This window comes from Camelus dromedarius, chromosome 3 (assembly GCF_036321535.1).
Source record: "Camelus dromedarius isolate mCamDro1 chromosome 3, mCamDro1.pat, whole genome shotgun sequence".
NCBI classification, from domain to species: domain Eukaryota; kingdom Metazoa; phylum Chordata; class Mammalia; order Artiodactyla; family Camelidae; genus Camelus; species Camelus dromedarius.
Window position 1 is genome coordinate 84,314,702 of NC_087438.1, and position 14,236 is coordinate 84,328,937.

A 14,236-nucleotide genomic window follows, 5' to 3' on the forward strand; every position below is an offset into this window, starting at 1 on the left:
TCACTTTCCAACCAGTATCCTTCCAAGGGATCAGGAAAAACAGAAGAAAAAAAAAAACAACAACAAAACTTTTTATCTCAAATGTGAAAAGAAAAAAGAAAAAAAACTTCAGCTAAGAAACTGTATTCCTTTCCTAAACTGAAGCTCTAAATTGGAATTCATTCTTTAACTTATATTTTTCAGCCTTGTATCTCAGGACAAGCAAGTAAATAAAATGTCAAGCATGTATTCAAAATACCAGTAAGTTACTTTAAAAAATCAGATACATGAAAATACTTTAATGTTAACAGCATTTCCAAATGAATGGCCAGATCGTTCTTATTGTTAAAAGGAGCACAACAAAACTCCAAATCACAAGTTGCAGACTCTCTAGCAGTTGGCCAATAGACAGGCTGAATTGGAAAATTCCTTTACGTGGCATCCAGTGACTTCCAAAAACAATTTCATTTCAAACAACTATCCTTCCAGATGTGCCATTTGGGTAGAATTGTTAAAAAACACCAGAAGTAAATGTGAAATACCAGTGGTTTCTAGAATAACTCTGCGAACGCAGTTACTCCTATATATTAAAATGCTGTTAATACTTTGTCTGCAAGTGTAGGACCTGCCTGGGGGAATGGAAACTTAATTATACACTTTCGGTCTCAGTCAAGTTTGTTGAAAATGTGTTTTAAATGGCCACAGGCGAAATTCTGACTTTAGCAATGGCTTTGGGTGACCTGGATTTCCCTTCCCTTTCAGCACCTCCTGCACCCTCCCTGCCCTACCAACCCCCTTCTCTTGATACTGTGGGAGGAGGTTTGGGAAAATCTGATAAAATTCTTCGTAGAAAAATCTCTTATAGGACTATTTGCACTTGAAAGAGGATCTGGGGGAGAAAACCATGTTTAATCCAAAGGAATGAACTTTTGAGATAATTGAGAGAGAAGTAGGAATTTTGCTGGTTTCTCTCAAATCCCATGCAACAGCTGACCCTGTAGATACATAGGCAAAGCAGGATACACTGCTGACCACTGATGACCTTACCCCTCATGTTTCTAGAAGTAGCTGGAATCAAACAGACCTGGAATCAGATAACAGATGCATAATGAAATTACCTATCTCTGAGCAAATTACTTTAACTTCCCCCAGCCTCAGTTCCCCACAGTGAGAGGTTTAAACATGAGAATTCCTGCAGAGGACCTGGGATCAGATTGTGTTTGACAAACCTTCCAGTGTCAGCTCCTCCCTGCTCCTTTCACAGTGGGATGCAGTGATAGGCAGTGTGAAGACCCACCGTCTGGGTGAAAACCAGCTCCGCAGCTTACTAACAGCGCTGTGCCTCAGTTTCCTGGTTTGTAAAGAGGATTATTATGAGAAATACGGAGATAAAGCTTGTTAAGTGCTTAGTAAAGGGCCTGGCACTTAGAAAGTGCCTGGTAATTGTTAGCTGCTGGTTGGTCAGACATTTTCAATGTTGGAATATACAACAAGGATTTCTACAAGAGGTTTTACACTTTTTTCCTCAAGCACGAGGGAGGAAAACTTTCCCTCTTATTTCCCCATTCGACCTTACTGCATTTTACGATATGCCTTGTGCACTGACCACAGACATCTCAATTATTTGGCCTAAAAGAAGGGATCAAGAGTGTGGAAAATCTAAAACAGCAGCTAAGGCCCAAATTCTTTATGTTTAACCTTGTGCAGAAAGAGGAACACTGTCGATGGAGTGATACCCATTCAAACAGCTGCACAGTCACTTAACAATGACTGGGGTCAGACCTGGCAGGATGGGTCCTGTTTTTGACAGCCTGGGATCCAGCTAGAAGTGGGGGAGGCAGAAATCCTCTAGCAAGTCAATGACTTGAGAATTATGCACAGTTACTGTGGGCACGTGTTCTTGGAAACCAGTCTCATCCCTTAGTGGAGGGGCTTCTTTGGTCTCAGGATGAGTTTCAAGCCTCCTATCCAGTTCTGCTAAAATTGCCTAAGTGCCTATATTCAAAGAGAGCAGGGACTTTTCAGTGTGATAACCGTTGATGTATCACTGCATACTTTTTTCTAAAATACTTCCCTGACGATCTGACAAGATTTTTAAAATTCCAGAGCCAGAGATTCAGTCCTTCTACTCTTAAGCACTGACTCCATAAGGAATCCCAGCTAAAATGCAAAGATCCCCTCCATAGTTAGGGAACCATTTCTAACAATTGCTACATGTATGCAAATTAATCATAGGTTTAATTCATTTCTTAGAAATGAGATATAAGGCAAGTACCTTTTATTGGGGAGATAAGTGGGGAGAGGGAGTGGCGAAATTAGGTTGTTCTGTGTCACAGGCTCACATGCTTTCAGTATTTGGGCAGCTGCATATAGGGCAATAGGGAGTGGTACGGCTTGTGGTATCATGAAGAGTAAGTCCCGCCTAAAGGTATTCGCATTTGAAATTTTTAAACACACTGTCCCAGTCAAATAAAACATGGCTGGCTGTTGGCTGAAATGGTTGTGGGTCCATCCATATACAATCTGAAATCCAGGATATGAAGCAGAGGGGAGGAAGTTCTACAGGGTAGCCTGGGTGAGCTGCTCTAAAGAGGACAGCCTGGGTCATAAGGGACACATGAGGGAACCCACATAGCTGTGTAGTAGTTGTATGCAGGGACCGCTGGCACACACGCTTTGTGCCTGGGCAAAGGATTACTCACCCTTGCTGCCAATTACCATTTGCATCACTTGTGAGAGACGTCTGAGCAATGAGGCCATTTTTGTGGGTCAGACAACTGGGACTCAAAACTTCTAAGAATTTTACAGGGCCACAAAAAGTCCAGGATACTAGAGAGGTCTCCCATCTGGAGAGTAGTTTTCAGAGATGATCAGTCTGAGTTCAAACATATCAGTGGGCAGAGAAGTCAAGAATGCTTACTCCACTCAGCAAGTCCCTTTCACACCCTGTCCCTGTTTCCTGACTAATTTCGAGGGAATGGACTCAGCACTCCGTATAGTGATCTGTCAACCTGATTTATTGCCCCAAAGAGCTTAGGAAACAATAAAAAAAATATTTCCCAAATAGAGGTGGTAACTTACGTACAATCATTCCCACTGTTAGGGTCAGTTCCTGGCTCTAACCCTAGCCTGGGGCATTGCCTGTAATCAGAACATTCTTTCTGAGCAACAGCATCTAGGCTACACTCGACTCACCCCCTGAGAGACAGCCCTCTCCTCCAAATGCATTTTCAGTTAGTGCCGGTCTCATCTCCCCAGTCAGTCTCAGCTGTGTTTCGTGCTGATGTCTCTGGTTTCTTTCTACTCATGGTGCAGCTTCAGTATCCAATTGCTTCATTAGCTTTTGTGAAGTTGAAAAATCCCTGATTAAACCCAGATACTTAGAGAATGACCGTACTGTGCTCGTTTCCAGTCATGAGAAGCAAAGTACACAAAGACATATAGGGCCGGTTCTAGGCCACGTCCTAACACAGGGCAAGGATTGCCATGTGTATTCTTTTCCATGGCCTCCATTTTTAAATTCTGTTTCTTGTGATTAATGATGACAACCAGATGGTTTGAAAGTGTCTTAAGGTGAGGCACCTTTTTCTAATTTACTCGAAGTTGTGGTTCAGGCCATGAGGACTGTTTCACTTTTCAGGACATTCTCTCACCTCTGTGTTCCTTGATTTCTCTTTGACTTAAGTTAATGAAGGTTCCCAAATGAACACAGGGCATGTGGCTGTTTTGAAGCAAGGATGTTATAATGCAACCTAAAAGAGAAAAAAGGGGGGGCCATTAAACTTTCAGCAATGTTTGTTTCCAAGTAATCTGTAAAGCATGTTACTTGGGAGAAAAAGCCAAGCATTTTATTTACACATATTTGGTAATAAAAAAGACGTCTTTTACATTTTGATATGGCTGCTTTGCCCCAGCCCCGCTAAAATAGCTTCTTCAAAAAGAACAGGCCAACTGCTTCAATAACAGCAAATAAATCCAGCTAATTACCGCCTTCTGATGTGCAAATGTAGGAGGCTTCCTCTGTTCCCTGGTAGGAGACAGGTATTTGTACTTGTGACCTTCTAGAACCGGAGCGCTCAGCTCTCTCTTCCTGAGGGGAATGAGTCTAAAAATGATATGGTAGGCTGAAAGGCAGTCAAAGGCAAAGCCAGGGAAAATGTAAAGGAATGACTAGCTTGACACAAAGGGAGCCTCTCCGTATCCCTGAAATTAACTGAGGAAAGTGACTAACCTTGTTTGTCTTTTGTACACATTCTCACACACACACTCATACTCATCTACTAAAGGACCCTGAAGTTCCTCTTACTGGAGGATTAGAAACTGGTGTCACTTAGGTTTCAAATGCCAGATGCCATGAATACGGGCACAGAGAGCACACTTTTAAGCTACCCAACCCTGCTGCAGGGGCTCAGCCCCTGACATGAGAATCACACTTTTCTGGATGAAATTGTATGTGACTGGAATTGCTGCCTAGGGTACTTTCTCTGGCAAAAATGTTAATATCCTGGAAAAGAAACTCAATAAAACACTTCCTAATTTTCTCTGGTTTTCTTTTAAAAAAATTTCCCTCCTATTTTTTTTTTTTGTTTTGTTTTTTTGTTTTGTTTTTTTCTTTTTTCAACTGGAGAATTTCTTGGGAGACAAAGGGTTTAGAATTTAGGTCACTTGAAAATAATCTCCAGTTTCTGGCAAAAGTCACCCTAAAATACATTATTTGACTTTGGAATTTCATCTGACAATGTGTACTGCTGACTTTGAACTGACTGCATTGTGTGAGCATGATAATGCAAAAATACTCAACCAAACTAGGTCTGCATGCGTGGCATGAGTGGTTTTTAATCAGCTTTACTGAAGGATAATACACAAACAATAAACTCCATCTATTAAACATGTGTAATACAATGAGTTTTGACAGTTTTATATACCTGTTACATCACCACCATAATCAAGATACAAAACATTTTTACCATGCCCAAAGATTCCTTATAGCTTTATTTCTCCTTTCCCCTCCAGCCTCTAGGCAACCCCTGATTTGAATTTTAACCATTGCAGCTTGGTTTGGATTTTATATAAATGGAATTAGGCAGTAATGTAGTCTTTTACATCTGGCTTCTTTTAGGATAATGATTCTGAGTTTCATCCATGTTGGTGCAAGTAGCAGTAGCTCTTTTTTATTGCTGAGTAATAGTCCATTGAATGGTGGAATTACACTTTGTTTATCTAGTCATGGATGTTTCTAATTGCATTAATGTTTATATTATCACTTGAGTGTGCTGTCGACTTCAGTGCAGACAGAACCAGTTTGACTGTCTTCAATATGGAAGAATCAAGATGTTTTAGTATCTGAAAATTATAAATTACCTCATCTGGCCCATTCCTTGGTCTAATTAAGTCATCATCTTGAAACTGAAGTCTCAACACAATCAAGGCACTTTCCATTACTTTTATTCGTTGCCCCCTGTCTGCCTGACTCCCACAATAATACAATGTCTTACCATGGCTAAGGCAGCTCTCTTGGCATAGGAAGAACTTGCTTCTAGTACTGTCTCTCAAATCCCTCCCCAGATACTGAAGCATGACTAACTTCTAATGATAGGAGGATGGAGCCTGGGTTCAGTGCTATATTCTTACCTTCACACTTCCTCTAATCAGTCACTTCACTATGGACTTTAAAGCTTTCCTGTTGACATATTACAGTACTACTAAACAGTTGCTGAGTTGGTCATGTCCTTTGGCAATTTGTTTGAGGGCATTCTCCCCTCATCACTATAGCTCATCCCATTAAGCAAACCCATTTAAAATGTCACCCCCTTCACTGGCTTCTAGTCAAAACTCTTGCCTTTCTTCCTACTTCAGGCTCCTATAGCACTCTGTGTATCATGGCACTTATATATGCTTGTCTCTATTACTAAGGCAAGCTAAGCCCTGGGGTTTCCCATATACTCCAGCATGGTGAAGATACTAGACTCAGTTTAAATGCTTGTTGCTGGAAGGAGCAGATGTATAAAATCATAGAGGCAGCAAAGTTGAGGACTGTGACCTCTAGCTTGGGGAAGGGTGTTGAGGCTGGTGTGGCTGGCAGACCTGTTTTACAGGGCTAAAGCTGGGCATGAATGAAATCGGTCTGAAGGGTTTGGACTTTATTCTGTAGCCACAGAGAACCACAGAAAAACCTGATTATTACATCAGACCAGCCAAGTTTGCACAAAACATAGTCAAGTACAGAGGGAAGGGAAGCAGTTGGGAAGTTGAAAATGACACGATGATTTGTCAGTCCAGCCACTATGGGCAACAAAGGACCCAAGGGATGGTTCACTCCATCCACCCCCCCAAATCATCTTTTTGGCTGGCACTTTTTAGCATAAAATGTCTCATACCCTATGATCCCTTCTAGTTATTTGTGAATTCATTTTTTGGCAAATGCAACCATGCCAGGAAGACAAGCCTGAACAAAATGAAAATATCTGGAAGAGCTATACTTAGATTATCTTATGGTGGAAACAGACTTGTGCTAAATTGTGTCCTCAAATTATTTTTCCAGGTTTTTGTTACTACTTTTTAAAGTAATGGAGCTAAATTCTAGGACTTCAATTAAGCTACATTATGCAAGCATTTAACTAATGTGTATTCAGCTATAAACCGTTGACAAAATAGTATTACTGGAATAATGCAATTTAAATATTGCAAATATTTTCATTTTGCATTATACTTCTATTTTATGCTATGCAAGGCTGTATTCATTCCTAATGTTAATTCTGATTCCAATTACTAAGTGGTTACATCACTAAACTGTATTATACACAACACCTTGAATATCATCTTTTATCAGTTTTTTAAGGAATTTTCAGAAAGTAATTTGGGCTCCACTTGATTTTTCCTTTTAGGGCTGATTTTATTACCTAATCTTTTGACTTTTGACTTAGGAGTTGATGTTCTTTTCTATTATTTTATTATTCTTATAAAAATGACACAAGTTCATTATAAAAATTAAGCTAGTAAGAAAGTATAAAAATTAGCATAACAATTGACCCCCAAATAGTTAGATCTTAGTGAATATCATTCCAGACATCTCCCTATGTGAATAAACATGTCTAAATAGACATGCAGATTTTTTTCACAGAAGTGAGATCATCACATCCAAATTATTATTAATAGAGATGATATATTTAATTTTACTTGAGTTTGACAAAGAGAAAGCAAAGTGAAACTGATGATATTGCTGAACTTCAGAAAAATATTTCTTCACTAAAATATTAAAGGACCTACTAAAGGTAAAAAACAAAGATGTTATTAAAGAATTTGAAAAAATTTAACACCATGTTTTGATTTGATACTGCGCTAATTGACTGTTTGCCGTGAAAGGTGGAGAACTTAGTATTGTTAGCATCCTTGTACCACTCCTGCCCTTGCCAATTTTTGTATTTTTACTTGTCAAAGTGTGTTCCTTTTTCTATCCTCTTCCCTAATCACAATTTCTGTCGTCATTTTACCTTAGTTCTGTGTTTAAATGGATTTATTGCCAGTCTTATAGTCATAGCTTCAGTATTTCTGAACTTTTTTTTTGCTGTTTTTGTTTTATTTCATGATTGCTTATATTTTACTAACTGATGTTTTTCAGAAGTGACTCTGTAATTTATTGACTAGATGGGGACATTTTAGAGAGTAAAAGAAGGAACTATTAATCCTTGGTCGGGGCAACAGGTACATTAGCGACTGTCTTACTCAAAGCAGGACTTAAGATCCTTCTAAAACCAGAGGTGGTGTATTTCCTAAGTTCTTGTGGGCTTCAACTTAGTACTTTTTGCAGCATTTAAATGGTGCCAAAATGGCTCCTTACACAAAGGAGCATCTATTTGAAATAAAAGGTTTGGCTCTGACTAAAGGCCCAAAAGCTCACTTCCTGGGGTTAATGGATGGGTTTTAGGGAGTCCACCAGTCACTCCAAATCATTTCTCCAGTTCTCTATACACGTGCTTTTTGGGGGGGGAGATGATGATTGCAACCATTAAGATATTCAAAGGGACTTATGGCTCCATATATATTACTAATTTATATTTCAGTGTATCTCCCAAAAGCTACATTGTTGGATCATGTTCTCCTAACTCTCCTATAAAAAATTTGACATAACTTCACACTATTATTACTTAGTATTTATTGTGGGATTAATGTAAGTAATGACCAAATGTAGAGTGTTTCTGATCTCCTGCAAAACTGCTAGTCATGACTTCCATTTTAGTTTTCGATGTTTCATTACGATTCAAGCAATAATATTTAATATTAGGAATATTTTTTTCTTTCTGGCCACCTCTCACACTTCTTTCTATGAGCTCTACTAGCAATTGACTTGTGTAGCTCACTGTGGTTTCATTTCAGCCCAAGTTAACAAGGAAGTCATCAAAAGCTATTTGAAGCTATTTGAAATAGGTGTCCTAGTCCAGGTTTTCTGGACCTACATCCATTCCTCTTCTGTCAACACCTCTCCAGCAAACCACCCTCTTTTCTTGGTCCGTATTCTCTCCCCTTTGTTTCAATGGTGATATTACAAATTGTAAAAATGAATGGATGGATGACGGGTCATCTCCACTGATTAGGAGAAAAGTTGTTAAATGTTCACTTCCCTTTGCATTGCACAGTCCTGGCCTAAAAGACTGAACATTCCTGACAGAAAAATGACATTAAAAAAAAATGCTGCGTGGAAAATAATAATTCCAATAGTGGCCAGCAAAATGATTGAAAACATATGAAAATGAGTTGGATTCAAATTGAGAGAAATATACACATATGAAAACTCTCCCTGAGTGTCCAAGTGCCTCTGTCTGTATCCAACCTAAATAGACTTTCCCAGGAAACTGAAAGAACAAAAGCAAGCTTGGGATGAGCCCTAATAAACTTGCTGTGCAGGGGCATTTAGTTGCCCCCATAAAACAGTTCACATCTGAATTAGTGCTTATGTAGATTCCGAGATTAACTTTTTAAAAAGTCTTTTACCCTGATGTTAACAAAGTAATGCCTCACCTCCAAAATACTACCTAAGATGTTGACAGGAAAAGTGCTGATCTAATCCTTTGCTCTGCAGAAACTCTTGACTTAGTGGCTTCCTCTTTGCCCTTCTTTGGTTATACTTTCCTGGCATCTTCTGGCCCCACAGGCCTGGTGTACACCAGCCCCCTGGGCACACCTTCGCCCCCACTGCCTTGCTCAGTTATGCCAAGTCACAGTAGCACATTAGCCAAGCAGGGTCTTCTGCTCTTTCCTACAGGGCTCTGGTCTCTTCTTCCTGTTTATTCTCTCCCTCCCCAACACGTCCACTTCCATCTGAAAACACTGAGGAGGCAGAAGTGTAAAACCTTGGCAGTTAAGGCAGTGGCAGGAACCACAAGTTGGAGATTGTTCAGATTTCTCTGGAAATTTCAGACTGACAGCTGTGAAATTAATGAACAATAAAGAGGTTCTCTTATCTCTCTTCAGACCCACGGGGTTTTTCTCTTCAGCTGTGTGTCCGGGTTGCTTGCCCTTTCCTAGAGCACTGCTTAGGAGTAAGATGTTCACAAGCTATGAATATGGAGTGTGTTGCAGGTTCAACTGCAGTTCAACCACAAGTATAGAGGATGGGGCAGGCTTTGGAAAATATAATATAGAACATCTTAGCCTTTTTATGGTATTAATTTTCTCCCACATCCCTGCAAGTTATTTTGTGCATGTCTTCTAGCCTCTGTGTCTATTTTTTTCTGATTTTTTTTCCTTGCAAAAGAAGCTTTATGACAATGTGACATGAATGTCTTCATTTATGACTCACACTGTTTATTTTGCTTACACGCTTGGTTAAATACTAGATTTGGCTCCTGCTTTCCATCTGGAATTTTAATAAATTCATCATTCTCAAAATAAAAAGAGTAACTTCTTGTTTTAAAATTTAGAAACCTGCACTTAATTAATCTTTCAAGTAAATAAACATGTAAAAAATAATAAGGAACTTTTGGATATTTTGAAAATTATTACTTCTGCTTTATCCTTTCTCTTAAGTCTTTAATTCCACCAATATTTTTAAAGTCACTTTTCAGGTGCTAGACTTTGCTACATGGCTAGTAACAAGGAAAGATAACAAACTATTTAGTTGTTTTGATTAATGTAGTCTATTAGTATAAGTCAGTATAGACTAATAGAATAAAAATATTTACCTCAAATAATGTGATTTTAGATTTTATTTTTTATTGAAGTGTAGTTGATTTATAATGTTAGTTTCAGGTGTACAGCAAAGCAATTCAATTATACATATGCATACATATATATAGACATATATTTTCAGATTCTTTTCCATTATAGCTATAGCATAACATATAATGGCTCATCCAGGAGTCACTCCATTTTCCATTTTGCTTGGTCTATATTAATTGTGGATTTACTCATCTAGAATCTGTTATTTCTGCTCAGGTATCCAGGAATCATAAATGTATTTCCATTTGATTTTGATCTTGCCCTATGCTATTTCCACTGCAAGTGGAACCTCCAACAGTCTTAGTTAAAAGCAAGCTGATTCTAAAACATGCACACATTTTACCATGCTTTTTTTTCCCAAAGGAGACCACACCACCAACTTAATTTGTTTCTGCTTTCATGCCACCCACTGCTACTTAAGAAATATTGGAAAAGGTCATTTAATTCCATTGAAATTTCTTACAGCTCAGCTTACCTGGGCCTTTTCCATTATTTGGTGAGTATTCTTCCTTAAATGAATCACTGCTGCCTTTCCCAAAGTGCTTAATCCCAGTATTTTTTATTATTCTATTTCCCAGAATTGGAATCTCTTCACTCTCTGAAGATCTTTGCCTCTTACTTTGAAGAGTAAATTCATCTTCTGTCAGCTCCACTAGAGCTTCCCTCCCTACAACAACCTTCCTCTAACTGCATCTATTTCATTTTTCTTCCTTTTCCTCAGAGGCTAACATTTCCAATTACACCCTTGATCCCACCTGCTCCCACCTCCTCAGAGACCTTTTTCTGTTGATTTACCCCCCCTTTTCTCTTAGGCCTACAATTTCTTTCCCTCCACCAAGATACTCCTATCTTAACAACAACAACAAAACAAATCTTTCTTCAACTCTACTTATCTCTCAAATTTCCTTTCTGCAAACTTTTTGAAAGTGTATTTCTCTTCTTGACCTAATCTTTAACTCCAAACTATTAAGCAACCAGATCTACTCACCTTCCTCAACCACCCATTACTCTCAGTAGCATTTGACAGGGTTGATGATACCAACTTTCTGGAACCAGAAGTGTTTTCAGAAATCTGAACAGAGTCTTTTGTCTCCACGCCCTGTTTCTTTAACTGCAGACTTGAACCTTTACCTTCTTAGGCTGCAATTTCCCTTGCCCAATCTCATTATGGTAGCTACTCTTCCAAGAATTTTTCTCCATCCACTCTCTATATACTCCTTTTCTGGAATTTTTATGGTTTTAAACATTTCTTTCTGTGCAGATAGCTCTGAACCCCACTAATCCTGAACTACAGACCTCTGTTTCTTGTTTTGGCTAGACTTTCATGTTTAAATTCTTCTAGTATGTCAGCTAGGTCCAGAACAGAATCCATTTTTTTCTCCTTCCCCAAACTATCTCTCCTGATTTCTCCCTTTTCTGTAAGTGACATCTCCATCTTCTCTGTTATCTAGAACAAAGCATTGGTGTTCTCTTGGACCCACGATTTACCTACCCACAGAGCCATGAAGGCTCAAGCTCTCACAGACATGCTGCCCTGCTAGTCCTTGTGGATACATTATAGCCAGACTGACTTTACTGAAGTTCAGTCATATTAAATGAGAAAATGCGTTTTATAAAGTACCATTATGTAGAATACTGGTTAGCTCTTTTTTATTTCCTATCCTCCTCCTAAACCAACACCCACCCCACCTCAATCACTCAGATAATATAGTTCTCTTTACTGCCGAAAAAGTTAAATTCATCAGAATGGTTAGACTTTTAAAAAATAGATTGATTTTTCATGCAAATTTAAATGTATTATAATTTTAAAGTATAATTTCCAAACTGGAATTTTATCTAACAGATATTTTGTATTACTTGCAGCCAACAATGATAAGGCGTCCACCAACAATTGTTTGCTACATTTGTGGTCGTGAATATGGAACAAAATCAATTGCCATCCATGAGCCACAATGTCTGAAAAAATGGCATAATGAAAACAACTTATTGCCTAAAGAGTTAAGGAGACCGGAACCAAAAAAACCAGAACTCAGGACCATCACTGGTAAGTTTTGGGGAAGAAAGACTTATCTCCCTAAACTTATGAGAGTAGAGGTATTTTTTTCTTGCTTGTTCAAACAACTGAAATCAGCAACATTTACTGTCTTGGCTACAGCAAAATGGGAAAAACAGTTCTGGAATGCCTGCCCAAAGTGTTGTCTTCAGGTGCTAAGATGTAAAGATATGACATCCTTGCCAACTGTGCAAGGAGAGGGACTCACTGAAATACACCAAATTTCCCCAAAGTTACTTTCATATATTATCAAACACAATACTCAAAAAACATGAAGCTTAAAGAACCTTTGGGGACATCTGGAAACATGTATTCAAATATGAATGTGTCTCAGTGTTCACAGAGCAGGGGTATCAAAGTGAAATGCCTACAGGGTCCACTAGTCATGTTATACAATTGAATAAATTTGTCCATTTATGGAAAAGGGAAGGTGGGGACTATGAGGCATTGGAGAGCACTGGCTCCCTCTAAAGGAGACAGCTGCTACCTCGTCCCAGCTGGTGTTACTAGGAAATTTAGCTTTAAATTTACTGTGAGCATATCTTTTAATAATAAACTGGAAATCTAGACATCTATGTGAAATGCCCATATTTTAAAAATTTTGCAGTTAATATTTTGTAAAGCACTGTACAAGCCATTTGAAACTGGACCTCCATAAACTGCTGTGTGTGGCCTCATTACTGAGCTTACTCACTTAGGATGAGAATGAAGTAGTCCCGAGCACGTATTTGCCATGCAAGCTCAGACCTGCTCATCATATTTCTACCACTGTCATTTTTCTCGGTCGATTCTCTGATTCTCCTCAAAGGAAAACCATTCTCGGTTTTCAGAGAATTATCATTAGTTTAATTGATTCTCTTTATGTAACCATAGATTTACATACCTGGAAAGTGCCTTGGAGGTCATTTAGTGTCAGTTAGCCCAAAGCACTCTTGTTAGAGATGTGACCCAAAGAGAGTCTTTTAACAGCCCACAGAGTGAATCTAGATTATCATGGTAGAGTTCCAGAGGCTGCCAGAACCCAACTATTCACAGTCCCTGCCAAGAGGAGGACTCTGCACACAGGTAGGAGAAGAACTCACGATGAAAATAGCCGTCACTAAAATTAGAGCATTTGCTCACAAAGAGATTGTTTACCTCTTTGAAATTCCCTTCCCAGCATTTCTCATTTGGTGTCAAACATCTCTTTCCTTCACTTCTGATCTTTATCACTTTCTCTGCCTGACCATAATTATCACAATTCTAGAAGAGTTGAGAGAAATGACTGGTTTGAAAGCCCTGGAGGATTCACCATTTTGTTGTTGGCTACAGATGGACAAGGCAGGTCCTATAATTGCACTGCTCTGCAATTTTCCTCTTGGCTCCACGCTATTGTTATTTCTGAAGGTGGCCTTCCTCTCTAGATAAAGAGAATTCCATTGCCATTTCCATCCCATGGTCTTGCTGTAGTCATAGAGTTCAAATAACCCTTCCTCCAAATCCAAAGTCCTAAAACTTTTAGAAATGTAATGACTCATCTTCAAGTGAGAATAAACATTCTGGAATTTTTGAGTCCATATTAAAACTCATATGAGTAAACAGAAAGTCAGTGCCACTCTTTTTTCAACTGTTTTCAAAGTGCTCAAAATACACGTTCATACCCTGCACAGAAACTGTTACTTGTTTTATCCAAGGGAGAAATACTAGGTTGTACTATTGTACTGCAGTTTAATTTCCTATGGAGAAAAATAAATAAATAAAAGGAACATTAATAGGCTTGTTAAAGAATCTAAGGTTTGCTATGGTTGTGTGGACCATTAGATAGAAGTCATATGAGAATTTCCTGGGCTTTAATGAAGAAATATATGCTGTGAAAATGATTTTTTAAAAACTGATTAATATATTTTTGAGCGCCTGGCTACATTTTGGGGTGCCTATTTTGAGCAATTCTAAGGCATAGTCAATTTAATGTACTAAAGCTATTCTATTTAAATAAAGTTTATTAAAGCT

At 38.6% G+C, this 14,236-nt stretch overlaps 1 protein-coding gene across 4 annotated transcripts in view; it reads left to right on the plus strand.

The window, feature by feature from the left end:
• Positions 1-14,236, plus strand: part of ZNF475 (zinc finger protein 475) — an 83,126-nt gene that overhangs the window by 67,670 nt on the left and 1,220 nt on the right. For 3 of the 4 annotated variants that reach the window (XM_064483432.1, XM_010998811.3, XM_031448889.2), the window contains one exon: positions 12,058-12,238. In XM_064483432.1, the coding sequence (XP_064339502.1) occupies positions 12,058-12,238 (181 nt within the window). Of the gene's footprint in view, positions 1-10,615; positions 10,691-12,057; positions 12,239-14,236 lie in introns of those variants that run through there. The other variant, XM_031448890.2, reaches the window with a different exon arrangement.